General features: G+C 42.6%; 1 protein-coding gene across 1 annotated transcript in view; it reads left to right on the plus strand.

The window, feature by feature from the left end:
- The first annotated feature begins 283 nt into the window (after window positions 1–283).
- LOC117344666 (uncharacterized protein SPEM3-like) overlaps window positions 284–17,702 on the plus strand; it is a 49,359-nt gene continuing 31,940 nt past the window's right edge. The window contains exon 1 of the mRNA XM_033907494.1: window positions 284–653. Coding sequence (XP_033763385.1) covers window positions 284–653 — 370 coding nt within the window. The remainder of the gene's footprint in view (window positions 654–17,702) is intronic.

Below are 17,702 nucleotides of genomic sequence, written 5' to 3' on the forward strand. Positions count from 1 at the left end.
ATAAGTAGCACAACAATATGTACAAAATGGTTAAAATGAAGAGCATTGTCGGCCGCCATCGGCTGTCACGCTATCTAGGAATGAGGGGAGGTAACTCTGATAGACCAGAAATGAACAAATGACTTAACAAAGCACTTGTTTTGAGGACCCTGTTGAACAGCTTTGCTAAACTATAACTACCGTACACTATTATTGTATTCGCCTTAACACTAACCAACAAGATACCAACACAGCCTAAATTATGGAGATTCCGACAAAAACGTGAGGAAAAACCACCTGGGTTATGGAGACACAACACAAACGAGGAGAAAAACCTCCTGGGTTATGGAGACACAACACAAACGAGGAGAAAAACCGCCTGGGTTATGGAGACACAACACAAACGAGGAGAAAAACCGCTTGGGTTATGGAGACACAACACAAACGAGGAGAAAAACCGCATGGGTTATGGAGACACAACACAAACGAGGAGAAAAACCGCCTGGGTTATGGAGACACAACACAAACGAGGAGAAAAACCGCCTGGGTTATGGAGACACAACACAAACGAGGAGAAAAACCGTATGGGTTATGGAGACACAACACAAACGAGGAGAAAAACCGCATGGGTTATGGAGACACCATCATCACCGGGAGCTTCTTCTTCACTACCGGTATGAAAAGCCTATAGTACAAATTACCACATAAAGCTGATACCAATCTCAACACGTCGTTAATTAGGCTTCCGTGATCAGAAAATCATGTGTTTATGTGTCGGTGAATCACCAGTGGGGCTATGTGAGTAATCCTGTAGAATCCAGTACAAGGACAGGCCGTACTACTCCACACCATTCACCGGCATGTCGGGCTCCAGATCGAAGCATCTTGTACTAGATGTAATTGTTTGATATTTTATTATATATATATATTTTTTTTTTTTGATATGAGTAAATTAATAAAACAATGAAATAAACTGTTCACGATGACCCTGTGGAGTGTCACTGTTGTTGGTCATTAAATAATCCAAATTAGTCCTTTTCACTTTAAATGTCCAAATAATTTTTGCCCTACCAACAAATACAAGTTTCTGCCTATACACAATGTATATATTTCTGGTCTATGAAAGTAGTCCTTCACTTGTGTAGGTAATTGGAATCCACTTGACCAGATACCGAACTGATACACTCCTGGCCATGGAATCTTCCCAGACAATTCCCTATAAATATCAGCGGTAATATTTGCATCAGGTAACTAGACAGGAAAGATGTTAGAATTTTGACACGAAAACAGAATCCAGATGATAGGAAGAAGACTTCAAGTTTCAGTTCATCTTGTAGGTGACTAATACTTGACAAGATATCATAAATACAGCTGGGCTCAGTGATTGTCCTCGTGATGTCTACTACCAAGACGGCAAGGTATCTGAATAAAATCGACAAAAGGGGTTTATCTTAATTAGACAAGGAACTGAAAACTACCATTCATCGAAAGGAGAGTCCTGTTACAGCAGGTACACAGGAGGGGACTAGGAGGGTATTAATGGCAAATGAATGGAATAATGAATTATATATTTCTTTTAAGAGGAGTGTAATAAGGAATTCTGATTCTGAAGATAATCACTCATTTTTAATTCTAGAATAAAACATACATGTACCAACGAGCATGAAATTTCTCAATTCCAAAGAAGTATTTTTTTTTCAAATTATGAAAAACGGTTGTTAGTGTCTTTTCTGAGCAAACATTGTCAGGAACCAACACAGCTCATCAAGTTGGTGAAAGTCGCAATTCTTTTGTTTTTTAAAGAAGGTCAAAGTTCACGGTCATGGTCAGCAGGTCCACAAATGTAGTGCTAATGGAAAAGCCTTGTCATTAGGAACAAACACTTCAAGTACATAAGCTGTATCCTCGTTAGTGTTAAAACGTAACCTAGCTGTCTACGGATGACGCCGACAAGGCCTGGGTACATTTCTACAGTTAAAACTACCTCATTGTGTGTTTGATCGTTTGATTGAGAAATATACGCTTCTGCTGTCAAAGCAAAAATCACATAAATGATTAAGTCACAGCGACCTTGACCTTCATCCATTAAAGACTTTAAATCTTTGTAATGTAACTAACCATGTTTGAGTGGCATTCCCCGAAAGAAATACCCACTAACTCGTTATAATGTTTACAAAACAAATTATGACGAACAGACTGACAGTTGGGGAATAATCTGTCTTATAAGTAATAAACAAACTACATTTTGTATCTTACTGTCTAATGAATCTCTCTTATCAAATTACTCATTAAATCTTCATTAAATGGTAAATCCTGGAAGGAGAGGAAATCCTTACCGTAATGCTCCCTTCTGTCAGTGTTAATGTGGATTTCTGGGGCTCCCTTCTGTCAGTGTTAATGTGGATTTCTGGGGCTCCCTTCTGTCAGTGTTAATGGGGATTTCTGGGGCTGCCTTCTGTCAGTGTTAATGTGGATTTCTGGGGCTGCCTTCTGTCAGTGTTAATGTGGATTTCTGGGGCTCCCTTCTGTCAGTGTTGATGTGGATTTCTGGGGCTGCCTTCTGTCAGTGTTAATGTGGATTTCTGGGGCTCCCTTCTGTCAGTGTTAATGTGGATTTCTGGGGCTCCCTTCTGTCAGTGTTAATGTGGATTTCTGGGGCTCCCTTCTGTCAGTGTTAATGTGGATTTCTGGGGCTCCCTTCTGTCAGTGTTAATGTGGATTTCTGGGGCTGCCTTCTGTCAGTGTTGATGTGGATTTCTGGGGCTCCCTTCTGTCAGTGTTGATGTGGATTTCTGGGGCTCCCTTCTGTCAGTGTTGATGTGGATTTCTGGGGCTCCCTTCTGTCAGTGTTAATGTGGATTTCTGGGGCTCCCTTCTGTCAGTGTTAATGTGGATTTCTGGGGCTCCCTTCTGTCAGTGTTGATGTGGATTTCTGGGGCTCCCTTCTGTCAGTGTTAATGTGGATTTCTGGGGCTCCCTTCTGTCAGTGTTGATGTGGATTTCTGGGGCTCCCTTCTGTCAGTGTTAATGTGGATTTCTGGGGCTGCCTTCTGTCAGTGTTAATGTGGATTTCTGGGGCTCCCTTCTGTCAGTGTTAATGTGGATTTCTGGGGCTCCCTTCTGTCAGTGTTGATGTGGATTTCTGGGGCTCCCTTCTGTCAGTGTTAATGTGGATTTCTGGGGCTCCCTTCTGTCAGTGTTAATGTAGATTTCTGGGGCTCCCTTCTGTCAGTGTTAATGTGGATTTCTGGGGCTCCCTTCTGTCAGTGTTAATGTGGATTTCTGGGGCTCCCTTCTGTCAGTGTTAATGTGGATTTCTGGGGCTCCCTTCTGTCAGTGTTGATGTGGATTTCTGGGGCTCCCTTCTGTCAGTGTTAATGTGGATTTCTGGGGCTCCCTTCTGTCAGTGTTAATGTGGATTTCTGGGGCTCCCTTCTGTCAGTGTTGATGTGGATTTCTGGGGCTCCCTTCTGTCAGTGTTGATGTGGATTTCTGGGGCTCCCTTCTGTCAGTGTTAATGTGGATTTCTGGGGCTCCCTTCTGTCAGTGTTAATGTGGATTTCTGGGGCTCCCTTCTGTCAGTGTTAATGGGGATTTCTGGGGCTCCTTTCTGTCAGTGTTAATGTGGATTTCTGGGGCTCCCTTCTGTCAGTGTTAATGGGGATTTCTGGGGCTCCTTTCTGTCAGTGTTAATGTGGATTTCTGGGGCTCCCTTCTGTCAGTGTTAATGTGGATTTCTGGGGCTCCCTTCTGTCAGTGTTAATGTGGATTTCTGGGGAGTGGTTTCACCTTCAAACGAATCTCCGTTTATTTATTTTTACGTAATATCAAAATGTAGCCCTATTTGAGTCTCCATCTTGTGACCTTTTATATCACTCCATCACCTAGGTGGTAACTAAACGTAGCCTATATCGACATGGATCTACCTCACTGAAATGTCGTAAGGTCGTACAATACATTAAGTGTGATGTAGTACATGGTAAATCACAGTCTTAGAGTATTACATTTCTGAGGGAAAGTAAAGAATAAAATATCAGAAAATACCAGCATTGAAAAATCAGCTCAACAAAAAGTCAATCTCATGAGTTATTTTGATGCACACCACAGTACACAATGTTCAACTATTTATTCCAAAGATCTGGGGATGAAGAGGCTATCATCATCGTCGGAATCGGAGTCTGTAACTAGCTTCAGACCCTTGTGGTATTGAAAGGTTGTCACTAACTTCAGACCCTCGTGGTACTGAAAGGCTGTAATACGCTTCAGACCCTTGTGGTACTGAAAGGCTGTAACTAACTTCAGACCCTTGTGGCATTGAAAGGCTGTAACTAGCTTCAGACCCTCGTGGTATTGAAATGCTGTAATAAGCTTCAGACCCTTGAGGTATTGAAAGGCCGTCACAAGCTTCAGACCCTCGTGGTATTGAAATGTTGTAATAAGCTTCAGACCCTCGTGGTATTGAAAGGCTGTAACTAGCTTCAGACCCTCGTGGTATTGAAATGCTGTAATAAGCTTCAGACCCTTGTGGTATTGAAAGGCCGTCACAAGCTTCAGACCCTTGTGGCATTGAAAGGCTGTAACTCGCTTCAGACCCTCGTGATATTGAAAGGCTGTCACTAGCTTCAGACCCTCGTGGTATTGAAAGGCTGTAACTAGCCTCAGACCCTCGTGGTATTGAAAGGCTGTAACTAGCTTCAGACCCTTGTGGTATTGAAAGGCTGTAACTAGCCTCAGACCCTCGTGGTATTGAAAGGCTGTAACTAGCTTCAGACCCTCGTGGTATTAAAAGGCTGTAACTAGCTTCAGACCCTTGTGGTATTGAAAGGCTGTAACTAGCTTCAGACCCTTGTGGTATCGAAAGGCTGTAACTAGCTTCAGACCCTTGTGGTATTGAAAGGCTGTAACTAGCTTCAGACCCTCGTGGTATTGAAAGGCTGTAACTAGCTTCAGACCCTTGTGGTATTGAAAGGCTGTAACTAGCTTCAGACCCTTGTGGTATTGAAAAGCCGTCACAAGCTTCAGACCCTTGTGGTATTGAAAGGCTGTAACTAGCTTCAGACCCTTGTGGTATTGAAAGGCTGTCACTAGCTTCAGACCCTTGTGGTATTGAAAGGCTGTAACTAGCTTCAGACCCTTGTGGTATTGAAAGGCTGTAACTAGCTTCAGACCCTCGTGGTATTGAAAGGCTGTAACTAGCTTCAGACCCTTGTGGCATTGAAAGGTTGTCACTAGCTTCAGACCCTTGTGGTATTGAAAGGCTGTAACTAGCCTCAGACCCTTGTGGTATTGAAACGCCGTCACAAGCTTCAGACCCTCGTGGTATTGAAATGTTGTAATAAGCTTCAGACCCTTGTGGTATTGAAAGGCTGTCACTAGCTTCAGACCCTTGTGGTATTGAAAGGCTGTAACTAGCTTCAGACCCTTGTGGTATTGAAAAGCCGTCACTACCTCCGACCCTTGTGGTATATGAAATTATGTCACTAGCTTCAGACCCTTGCGGTACTGAAATGATGTCACTAGCTTCAGACCCTTGTGGTATTGAAAGGCTGTAACTAGCTTCAGACCCTTGAGGTATTGAAAAGCCGTCACTAGCCACCGACCCTTGTGGAATATGAAATGATGTCACTAGCTTCAGACCCTTGAGGTATTGAAAGGCTGTAACTAGCTTCAGACCCTTGTGGTATTGAAAAGCCGTCACTAGCCTCCGACCCTTGTGGTACTGAAATGATGTCACTAGTTTCAGACCCTTGTGGTACTGAAATGATGTCACTAGTTTCAGACCTTTGTGGTATTGAAAAGCCGTCACTAGCCTCCGACCCTTGTGGTACTGAAATGATGTCACTAGTTTCAGACCCTTGTGGTACTGAAATGATGTCACTAGTTTCAGACCCTTGTGGTACTGAAATGATGTTACTAGCTTTGGACCCTTGTGATTTCCCATTTACGGTGGTTAGTGTGATGGGTGTCGGATGTAAAGCTGACAGCACGGGGATTCAAGAGACCTAGATTCATGAAAACCAGGAGATGTTCTGTTCCAGCTAACGTGTCCGAAGACCTCGCTGTCAGTGTCTCCATTCGCATGTGGAAAACGTGTTTGGCGAGATTAACATGGTTGTTGTCCCCGACAAATAGAATACTTACTTATTCACACCTGGTCTAAACTTCCTTGTATTTATTCACACCTGGTCTAAACTTCCTTGTATTTATTCACACCTGGTCTAAACTTCCTTGTATTTATTCACACCTGGTCTAAACTTCCTTGTATTTATTCACACCTGGTCTAAACTTCCTTGTATTTATTCACACCTGGTCTAAACTTCCTGGTATTTATTCACACCTGGTCTAAACTTCCTTGTATTTATTCACACCTGGTCTAAACTTCCTTGTATTTATTCACACCTGGTCTAAACCTCCTTGTATTTATTCACACCTGGTCTAAACTTCCTTGTATTTATTCACACCTGGTCTAAACTTCCTGGTATTTATTCACACCTGGTCTAAACTTCCTTGTATTTATTCACACCTAGTCTAAACTTCCTTGTATTTATTCACACCTGGTCTAAACTTCCTGGTATTTATTCACACCTAGTCTAAACTTCCTTGTATTTATTCACACCTGGTCTAAACTTCCTTGTATTTATTCACACCTGGTCTAAACTTCCTTGTATTTTTTCAATGGCCGTCGTGTGAATCTAGCGTTGTCCTTATTCTGCAGTTGCTTTGTCTAATCAGGTTAGAATAAAAGGTCTTGACAACGTCGGTACTTTCGTAAACTTATGGTTTTGACCTGATAATATTAATTCAGAACCACGACAGTATCATCCGGGTCAGGTCTTGTTACATTTGGTCTGGTGTAAACTGCGCATTTGAGTCTATCTTAGCTGATCAGAAAGCGAAAGGCCCTTAGCCAATCAGAACATTGCTATCCTCAGCCAATTAGTGAGCAGGCAGCTCACAGTCTTTTAGGTATAAATAAGAACACTGAGTCAGAGGAACATTTATACGTAATTTGTCAAAATACGATAAGTTGACATTTATAATAAGATAATGTCTCCGTTCCTCACGTGACGAAGCGAAGATTTCAGCATTGTGATATAGTTCTGCCTACGTAGAAAAAAATTTGAAACGTTTCCGTTTTTAAATATTTACGGTTGTGTTTTTAATTGCAACTGAGGGGAGCAAAGAAACATTTGGTCAGAATTCCTCCGTTTGTCCTGGAATAGTAGTGTTTTACGGAAAACGAGAAACGGATATAAGAGGACAAACGACATGGCGCACGGACCTTTCTCTTGGACTCTTTGGACATTTAAGAAACTAAATGAATCTCGTAATAAAAAGCACGACCAAATAATTAGCCCTAGTCACTGTAGGTAGTCAAGGCTGACACTGTACGTAGGGTCAGGTCGTAGATCCTTCCGCTCACTTTCGTTTATGAAGATGTTCAAACAACATAAGAGTGTTTTACATGTCAAACAGTAACGAGATACAAGCGTCTGAGGGACAGCAAGCTGATCATTCAAACATCAATCGACCAGGATAGCCTCGACCCTCAGGACTAGCATACTTGCTATATGTCCAAACATTTGTTGATGTTTTCACATACATTACAATATTTTATGGTATGGCCAATGTTGATGACATGCTGCATTAGTTAATGTTTTACGTCTCTGGTCATATATAAACGTCTTAAAAGATTACCTTTGCTCCAAATAGGTTTGACCTGTAACCTCCCGCAATCCTGTACGAACACGTGCGACTGATACATGGATTGTAAGGTGCAGTTTTCGCGCGAAACAAATTAGACGCTGTCAGGAGACATATCAGGACTATAAAGCGAGTCGGTAGTGTTTAGCTACACACAGATCCGTGTCTTACAAACTCTTTAACACAATATGCGAAGCAGATCAATACAAAATCGCCCGGGAAATTCTAGATTGATGGCGTTGTCTTTACTGATAGTCCGCCGAGGATACATGAACTACACGTGTGGTTGATGCACGATGCACGAGCTGCGTCGATACGTAATCAGTCACGCGTGACCATTTAGACCCGGATGTCAATTAGTACAGTAAAACATTGGTTGTGTGTTCACATTTATTTACGGTTGCTGATACCGGTTAGTGTTCGATAATTAAACAAGTATACATTATGTGTTGGTGAGCCCGGTAAAGGTGTTCAATTCAAGGCAAAGGAGAAGTTCACCACGCCTGTGTGTCCATGCTACACCACCACCAAAATGTTTGGTTTGGTTTGGTTTATTTTGTTTAACGTCCTATTAACAGCTATGGTCATTTAAGGACGGCCCCCCGTGCGTGCGAAATGTATGCGTGTGATGAGTGCGTATGTGTGTTTTGGGAGGCTGCGGTATGTTCGTGTTAAGTTTCCTTGTGATAGGCCGGAACTTTTGCCGATTTATAGTGCTACCTCACTGAAGCATACTGCCGAAGACACCCAGCAGGACACCCCACCCGGTCACATTATACTGACAACGGGCGAACCAGTCGTTCCACTCCAAATATGCTGGGCGCTAAGCAGGAGTAGCAACTACCATTTTTAAAGACTGGTATGTCTCGGCCAGGGGACAGAACCCAAAGCCTTCCTCACAGGAGCGAACGCTCAACTAAAGGCCAAAAGTGAGGCATTGTCAAGGGAGACATTAGGAAGAAGAAAGTTGTTAAGAAGGAAGAGAAAAGATAAGACCCTAAGTTTAGTCGCCTCTTACGATCATGCAATGGGGGCAGCAGGTATATGTACAATTCTTACGCCCTACCTGCAGGGTGGGGTTTGACAGTGATTTAACGGTAATTTTACTTATTTGACAGTGATTGGATGGTGATTTGACAGTGTTTTGACAGTGATTAGTGACTGTGGTTTGACAGTGATTTAGCGGTGATTTGACAATTATTTGACAGTGATTGGGCTGTGATTTGACTGTGATTTGACATGACTAGGCTGTGATTTGACATGTTTTACAGTGATTGGGTGGTGATTTGACTTGTTTGATAGTGATTGGGCTGTGAGAGAGGGCCGGGATTAGGATCTGATGTGAGATGGCTGTCATTCGGTTGTGAGAGGGTTGTAAGGGAGCGATTGATCTAGGTAGAAATCTGATGAGTGAGATATCTAGCGCGTGATGGACATACTGTTTACATGTACAGCATGAAGATAAGTACACAAGTGCATCCAACTTTGGAGGGTTAGAGAAAACAAATACAACGCACCAGCCTCATTACTTCCGGGAGCTATAACCAGTTTTCATTACAAAGAATCTTATAAAAAAAACAGGGAATAGCAACAGGCTAACTAAACCGTAATTGTTAGTGAAAATCGATAAGGCGTGGGCAAAATACGAATAAACACACAATAAACATCACTAGGTCATTGAGGGAGGTCGATATTTACCTATACCAATATGTAACTGGGGGATATTTACCTATACCACTAGGTGACTGGGAGATATAGAGGTATACCACTAGATTACTGGGGGATATAGAGGTATACCACTAGGTGACTGGGGGATATAGAGGTATACCACTAGATTACTGGGGGATATAGAGGTATACCACTAGGTGACTGGGAGATATAGAGGTATACCACTAGGTTACTGGGGGATATAGAGGTATACCACTAGATTACTGGGGGATATAGAGGTATACCACTAGGTGACTGGGGGATATAGAGGTATACCACTATGTGACTGGGGGATATAGAGGTATACCACTAGGTGACTGGGGGATATAGAGGTATACCACTAGGTTACTGGGGGATATAGAGGTATACCACTAGGTTACTGGGGGATATAGAGGTATACCACTAGGTGACTGGGGATATAGAGGTATACCACTAGGTGACTGGGGGATATAGAGGTATACCACTAGATTACTGGGGGATATAGAGGTATACCACTAGGTGACTGGGGGATATAGAGGTATACCACTAGATTACTGGGGGATATAGAGATATACTACTATGTGACTGGGGGTTATAGAGGTATACCACTAGGTGACTGGGGGATATAGAGGTTTACCACTAGGTGACTGGGGGATATAGAGGTATACCACTAGGTGACTGGGGGATATAGAGGTATACCACTAGGTGACTGGGGGATATAGAGGTATACCACTAGGTGACTGGGGGATATAGAGGTATACCACTAGGTGACTGGGGGATATAGAGGTATACCACTAGGTGACTGGGGGATATAGAGGTATACCACTAGGTGACTGGGGATATAGAGGTATACCACTAGGTGACTGGGGGATATTGAGGTATACCACTAGGTTACTGGGGGATATAGACGTATACCACTAGGTGACTGGGGGATATGGAGGTATACCACTAGGTGACTGGGGGATATAGAGGTATACCACTAGGTGACTGGGGGATATAGAGGTATACCACTAGGTGACTGGGAGATATAGAGGTATACCACTAGGTGACTGGGGGATATGGAGGTATACCACTAGGTGACTGGGGGATATAGAGGTATACCACTAGGTGACTGGGGGATATAGAGGTATACCACTAGGTGACTGGGGGATATAGAGGTATACCACTAGGTGACTGGGGGATAAATAGGTATACCACTAGGTGACTGGGGGATATAGAGGTATACCACTAGGTGACTGGGGGATAAATAGGTATACCACTAGGTGACTGAATGATATAGAGGTATACCACTAGGTGACTGGGGGATATAGAGGTATACCACTAGGTGACCGGGGGATAAAGATGTATACCACTAGGTGACTGGGGATATAGAGGTATACCACTAGGTGACTGGGGATATAGAGGTATACCACTAGGTGACTGGGGGATATAGACGTATACCACTAGGTTACTGGGGGATATAGAGGTATACCACTAGGTGACCGGGGGATATAGAGGTATACCACTAGGTGACTGGGGGATATAGAGGTATACCACTTGATGACTGGGGATATAGAGGTATACCACTAGGTGACTGGGGGATATAGAGGGATACCACTAGGTGACTGGGGGATATGGAGGTATACCACTAGGTGACTGGGGGATATTGAGGTATACCACTAGGTGACTGGGGATATAGAGGTATACCACTATGTAACTGGGGGATATAGAGGTATACCACTATGTAACTGGGGGATATAGAGGTATACCACTATGTAACTGGGGGATATAGAGGTATACCACTAGGTGACTGGGGGATATAGAGGTATACCACTATGTGACTGGGGGATATAGAGGTATACCACTAGGTGACTGGGGGTTATAGAGGTATACCACTAGGTGACTGGGGGATATAGAGGTATACCACTAGGTAACTGGGGGATATAGAGGTATACCACTAGGTGACTGGGGGATATAGAGGTATACCACTAGGTTACTGGGGATATAGAGGTATACCACTAGGTTACTGGGGGATATAGAGGTATACCACTAGTTGACTGGGAGATATAGAGGTATACCACTAGGTGACTGGGGGATATAGAGGTATACCACTAGGTGACTGGGGGATATAGAGGTATACCACTATGTAACTGGGGGATATAGAGGTATACCACTAGGTTACTGGGGATATAGAGGTATACGACTAGGTGACTGGGGGATATAGAGGTATACCACTAGGTTACTGGGGATATAGAGGTATACCAATAGGATACTGGGGATATAGAGGTATACCACTAGTTGACTGGGAGATATAGAGGTATACCACTAGGTTACTGGGGATATAGAGGTATACCACTAGTTGACTGGGAGATATAGAGGTATACCACTAGGTTACTGGGGATATAGAGGTATACCACTAGGTGGCCGGGGGATATAGAGGTATACCACTATGTAACTGGGGGATATAGAGGTATGCCACTAGGTGACTGGGGGATATAGGGGTATACCACTAGGTGAACGGGGGATATAGAGGTATACCACTAGGTGACTGGGGGATATAGAGGTATACCACTAGGTGACTGGGGGATATAGAGGTATACCACTAGGTGACTGGGGGATATAGAGGTATACCACTAGGTGACTGGGGGATATAGAGGTATACCACTAGGTGACTGGGGGATATAGAGGTATACCACTATGTAACTTGGGGATATAGAGGTATACCACTAGGTGACTGGGGATATAGAAGTATACGACTAGGTGACTGGGGATATAGAGGTATACCACTAGGTAACTGGGGGATATAGAGGTATACCACTATGTGACTGGGGGATATAGAGGTATACCACTAGGTGACTGGGGGATATAGAGGTATACCACTAGGTGACTGGGGGATATAGAGGTTTACCACTAGGTTACTGGGGGATATAGAGGTATACCACTAGGTGGCCGCGGGATATAGAGGTATCCCACTAGGTAACTGGGGGATATAGAGGTTTACCACTAGGTAACTGGGGGATATAGAGGTATACCACTAGGTGACTGGGGGATATAGACGTATACCACTAGGTGACTGGGGGATATAGAGGTATACCACTAGGTGACTGGGGGATATAGAGGTATACCACTAGGTGACTTGGGGATATAGAGATATACCACTAGGTGACTTGGGGATATAGAGATATACCACTAGGTGACTGGGGGATATAGAGGTATACCACTAGGTGACCGGGGGTTATAGAGGTATACCACTAGGTGACTGGGGGATATAGAGGTATACCACTAGGTGACTGGGGGATATAGAGGTATACCACTAGGTGACCGGGGGTTATAGAGGTATACCACTAGGTGACTGGGGGATATAGAGGTATACCACTAGGTGACTGGGGGATATAGAGGTATACCACTAGGTGACTGGGGGATATAGGGGTATACCACTAGGTGACTGGGGGATATAGAGGTATATCACTAGATTACTGGGGGATATAGAGGTATACCACTAGGTAACTGGGAGATATAGAGGTATACCACTAGGTGACTGGGGGATATAGAGGTATACCACTAGGTAACTGGGGGATATAGAGGTATACCACTAGGTGACTGGGGGATATAGAGGTATACCACTAGGTAACTGGGAGATATAGAGGTATACCACTAGGTAACTGGGAGAGGTTTATGTATACCACTAGGTAACTGGGAGAGGTCTATGTATACCACTAGGTAACTGGGAGAGGTCTATGTATACCACTAGGTAACTGGGAGAGGTCGATGTATACCACTAGGTAACTGGGAGAGGTTTATGTATACCACTCGGTAACTGGGAGAGGTGTATGTATACCACTAGGTAACTGAGAGAGGTCGATGTATACCACTAGGTAACTGGGAGATGTCTATGTATACCACAAGGTAACTGGGAGAGGTCGATGTATACCACTAGGTAACTGGGAGAGGTTTATGTATACCACTAGGTAGCTGGGAGATGTCTATGTATACCACTAGGTAACTGGGAGAGGTATATGTATACCACTAGGTAACTGGGAGAGGTATATGTATACCACTAGGTAACTGGGAGAGGTCTATGTATACCACTAGGTAACTGGGAGAGGTCTATGTATACCACTAGGTAACTGGGAGGGGTCTATGTATACCACTAGGTAACTGGGAGAGGTCTATGTATACCACTAGGTAACTGGGAGAGGTCGATGTATACCACTAGGTAACTGGGAGGGGTCTATATACCACTAGGTAACTGGGAGAGGTCTATGTATACCACTAGGTAACTGGGAGGTTTAGGTGTACCACTCGGACTGGGAGGTTTAGGTGTACCACTCGGACTGGGAGAGGTCTATGTATACCACTAGGTAACTGGGAGGTTTAGGTGTACCACTCGGACTGGGAGGTTTAGGTGTACCACTCGGACTGGGAGGTTTAGGTGTACCACTCGGACTGGGAGGTTTAGGTGTACCACTCGGACTGGGAGGTTTAGGTGTACCACTCGGACTGGGAGGTTTAGGTGTACCACTCGGACTGGGAGGTTTAGGTGTACCACTCGGACTGGGAGGTTTAGGTGTACCACTCGGACTGGGAGAGGTCTATGTATACCACTAGGTAACTGGGAGGTTTAGGTGTACCACTCGGACTGGGAGGTTTAGGTGTACCACTCGGACTGGGAGGTTTAGGTGTACCACTCGGACTGGGAGAGGTCTATGTATACCACTCGGTAACTGGGAGGTTTAGGTGTACCACTAGGTAACTGGGAGGTTTAGGTGTACCACTCGGACTGGGAGGTTTAGGTGTACCACTCGGACTGGGAGAGGTCTATGTATACCACTAGGTAACTGGGAGGTTTAGGTGTACCACTCGGACTGGGAGAGGTCTATGTATACCACTAGGTAACTGGGAGGTTTAGGTGTACCACTCGGACTGGGAGAGGTCTATGTATACCACTAGGTAACTGGGAGGTTTAGGTGTACCACTCGGACTGGGAGAGGTCTATGTATACCACTAGGTAACTGGGAGGTTTAGGTGTACCACTCGGACTGGGAGAGGTCTATGTATACCACTAGGTAACTGGGAGGTTTAGGTGTACCACTCGGACTGGGAGAGGTCTATGTATACCACTAGGTAACTGGGAGGTTTAGGTGTACCACTCGGACTGGGAGAGGTCTATGTATACCACTAGGTAACTGGGAGGTTTAGGTGTACCACTCGGACTGGGAGAGGTCTATGTATACCACTAGGTAACTGGGAGGTTTAGGTGTACCACTCGGACTGGGAGAGGTCTATGTATACCACTAGGTAACTGGGAGGTTTAGGTGTACCACTAGGTAACTGGGAGGTTTAGGTGTACCACTCGGACTGGGAGATATCGCGGTAATTTCATATTGTACATGTACGTTTTAAACTTTACACAAACGAGGAGCAAACTAAACACAAAAACACATGGTGTGTCTAAACACAAAAACACCTGGTGTGTCTAAACACAAAAACACCTGGTGTGTCTAAACACAAAAACACCTGGTGTGTCTAAACACAAAAACACATGGTGTGTCTAAACACAAAAACACCTGGTGTGTCTAAACACAAAAACACATGGTGTGTCTAAACACAAAAACACATGGTGTGTCTAAACACAAAAACACATGGTGTGTCTAAACACAAAAACACCTGGTGTGTCTAAACACAAAAACACCTGGTGTGTCTAAACACAAAAACACCTGGTGTGTCTAAACACAAAAACACATGGTGTGTCTAAACACAAAAACACATGGTGTGTCTAAACACAAAAACACATGGTGTGTCTAAACACAAAAACACATGGTGTGTCTAAACACAAAAACACATGGTGTGTCAGTAGATATAATAAAGTGAACCAGAGACAAGTTCACTACTACATTCACCCATCATAAACGGAAACCTACATATACACACCAAAACACAACAGGTCTTTATAAGTTGGTATATTTTGTATATGAAATTTATATCATATTAATACTACATCTGACTAAATACAAAGTCTGGGGTTATAGTTCAACCAATATATTGCGTATCAATACTGATATTAAAATTAAATGGTAAATTTCTTCTGGACATTTACGTGATTATCACCTAGCATCATTGGAGAGTTTCTAGAGGGATAGTGTAGTGGTACAGGTCATAGTTAAAGGAGATACTCGTGTGTCTTATTAGACAACCTTTACAAACAGTTCATTAGCTCCCTCACTGTGACCTTGACCTTTATAGAACATACCTAACATTGTCACAATCCTACATATAAATCAAAATATACGGACAACTGTAGGAGTGGTATGTCCTTAAACCTTTTTGTGACACTGAAGTGTTCAGATGTGGAAACAATTGAAACAGCACAACACGCGTGATAAAGAGTTAATTATCTCCATAGAGTAAATCAGCTTAATTGTTGCTTTAAATGCTAAAGACTTAAATAAACAACCTATTCAGCGAAATTCTCAATTTCGACTCTGTCAAACAACCTCTTGATAAACGGCGTACACGCTGTTCCGTTCCAACAAGATGAGTTCCTATATGAAAGGTTTTGTTGTAATTTATGTTTATCGCCATCACAGAAATGATCAAGGTCTCCTCGTTATTCAAATTATCTTCACAAATTTCAATTGCAATCTCCCCCATGTTATCATATCTATTTTAACAAAATTCAACGGAAATGAAATGTAATTGTCTACAGTACCTCGTCAGTAAAATATAACTTTATAAACAATAATATTTGTCATTATTTCATTTGAAAATCAAAATTTATCACCATTGTTTAATTTAACTTTGACATTTAACACAGAGTAACGAGAAAAGCATGTCAATCATTGTCGGTCTAGGTCTGCTATGCTATACGAAACACCTTAAAACACTAAATCCAAATTGATTTTTAATATTTGAGAAATTTGAAATATTTGATCCACAGGCAAAAATATGATGTCCTGCTTATAATTTATAACATATTGTCACACCAACAAGCCTCGGTTCTGACCCCAAAATCTACACCCTCGGGTAGAATTTCCCTATCCCACATACCTATATATGATGGACTCTATTAATCCCACATGTACGAACTAATGATGGTCGGACGATCAAAATGGAGTCTGAAACCGATCTAGCTTCAAACTACATAGATCTCTCATCACACTTCGTTTTTCTGTACCTCGTCCCAGATAATGAAAAACAATCAGAGAATGAACGTGTAAATCTATAAAACGGGGGTAACTCAATGCCAGGGAGACCCTTGGGTGTGAGGATGTGTGTGTTTTATTTCATCGTCTACATCTAGTGTCATATCTTATTTAATTATGCTAAATATTACATCAGATTATGTTTTTAAAGAATCGCTTAAAAACAACATTTCTTTGCACCACGATGAGAATAGTGTGTAGTGATCAATGGTAAGATCTGTGATATGTACAGGTAAACCTGGTAGTTCGGTTGTACGGTAAAGTATTCTATCATAATGTCTAAAGTTTGTTATCATTAAAAATCAACATTTAATCAGATTGTATAAATATGATGTATATTTTTTATTTGCACACATACAATACGTTTACTTTATATGATAGCTGCGTCTGAATAAAAGTTATGAAAAGTATTGACAAACAATATTTCACCTGACCATACAAATTCAGGTTTGTCACAAGCTCGACCTAACCACACACCACTAGGTAGCGCTTTAGTACCGAGATGTGTACACTCGTGTATGAGATGACGACTTCTCTGAATGAATTGTTCGTTTCATAGAATTACATTAACGGCACAGAAATAGAAAACCACAGAAAACCACGGACTTTTGGAGGGTGAAAGTCTGTAGTAGGACAGAGTAGGCGATCTTTGGTATGGTCTTATATATACAGATCACTATTCTTGTTTTCAATCAGACATAATGTAACACCTTTAAACGGCTGTGGGGTTTATTATTGTATTTTATATCACATATGGCCTGATCTAGACGTTTGTTCTAATGTACATTATAACGTAAAATATCACTAATTCGGTTAGAAAACCACTTAACAATAATTGCTAACATTGTTCATGGTAACTGTAAGTGTCAGAATGACAAACTGAGAAGACAGTGACTATATTATCGACAAGATACACAGAAATATAGATATAATAGTTGATGGTGTGAGACGAATGCGAAAACCAATAAATGTTTTAATGTGAATCTCTCCACAACACATGTTCGACGGATTATAGCTGCAGTGTAAACGGAACTCTATCAGTGAATGCGTAGCGATGCTGATCAGAAAAGATTCCAAATATCACCTCAAAGTTACCTTTACAATGACATTACGGACACTACAAGTGAATGAATTACACACGGCTCAAAAATC

Source organism: Pecten maximus, chromosome 16, assembly GCF_902652985.1.
Source record: "Pecten maximus chromosome 16, xPecMax1.1, whole genome shotgun sequence".
Taxonomy (NCBI): domain Eukaryota; kingdom Metazoa; phylum Mollusca; class Bivalvia; order Pectinida; family Pectinidae; genus Pecten; species Pecten maximus.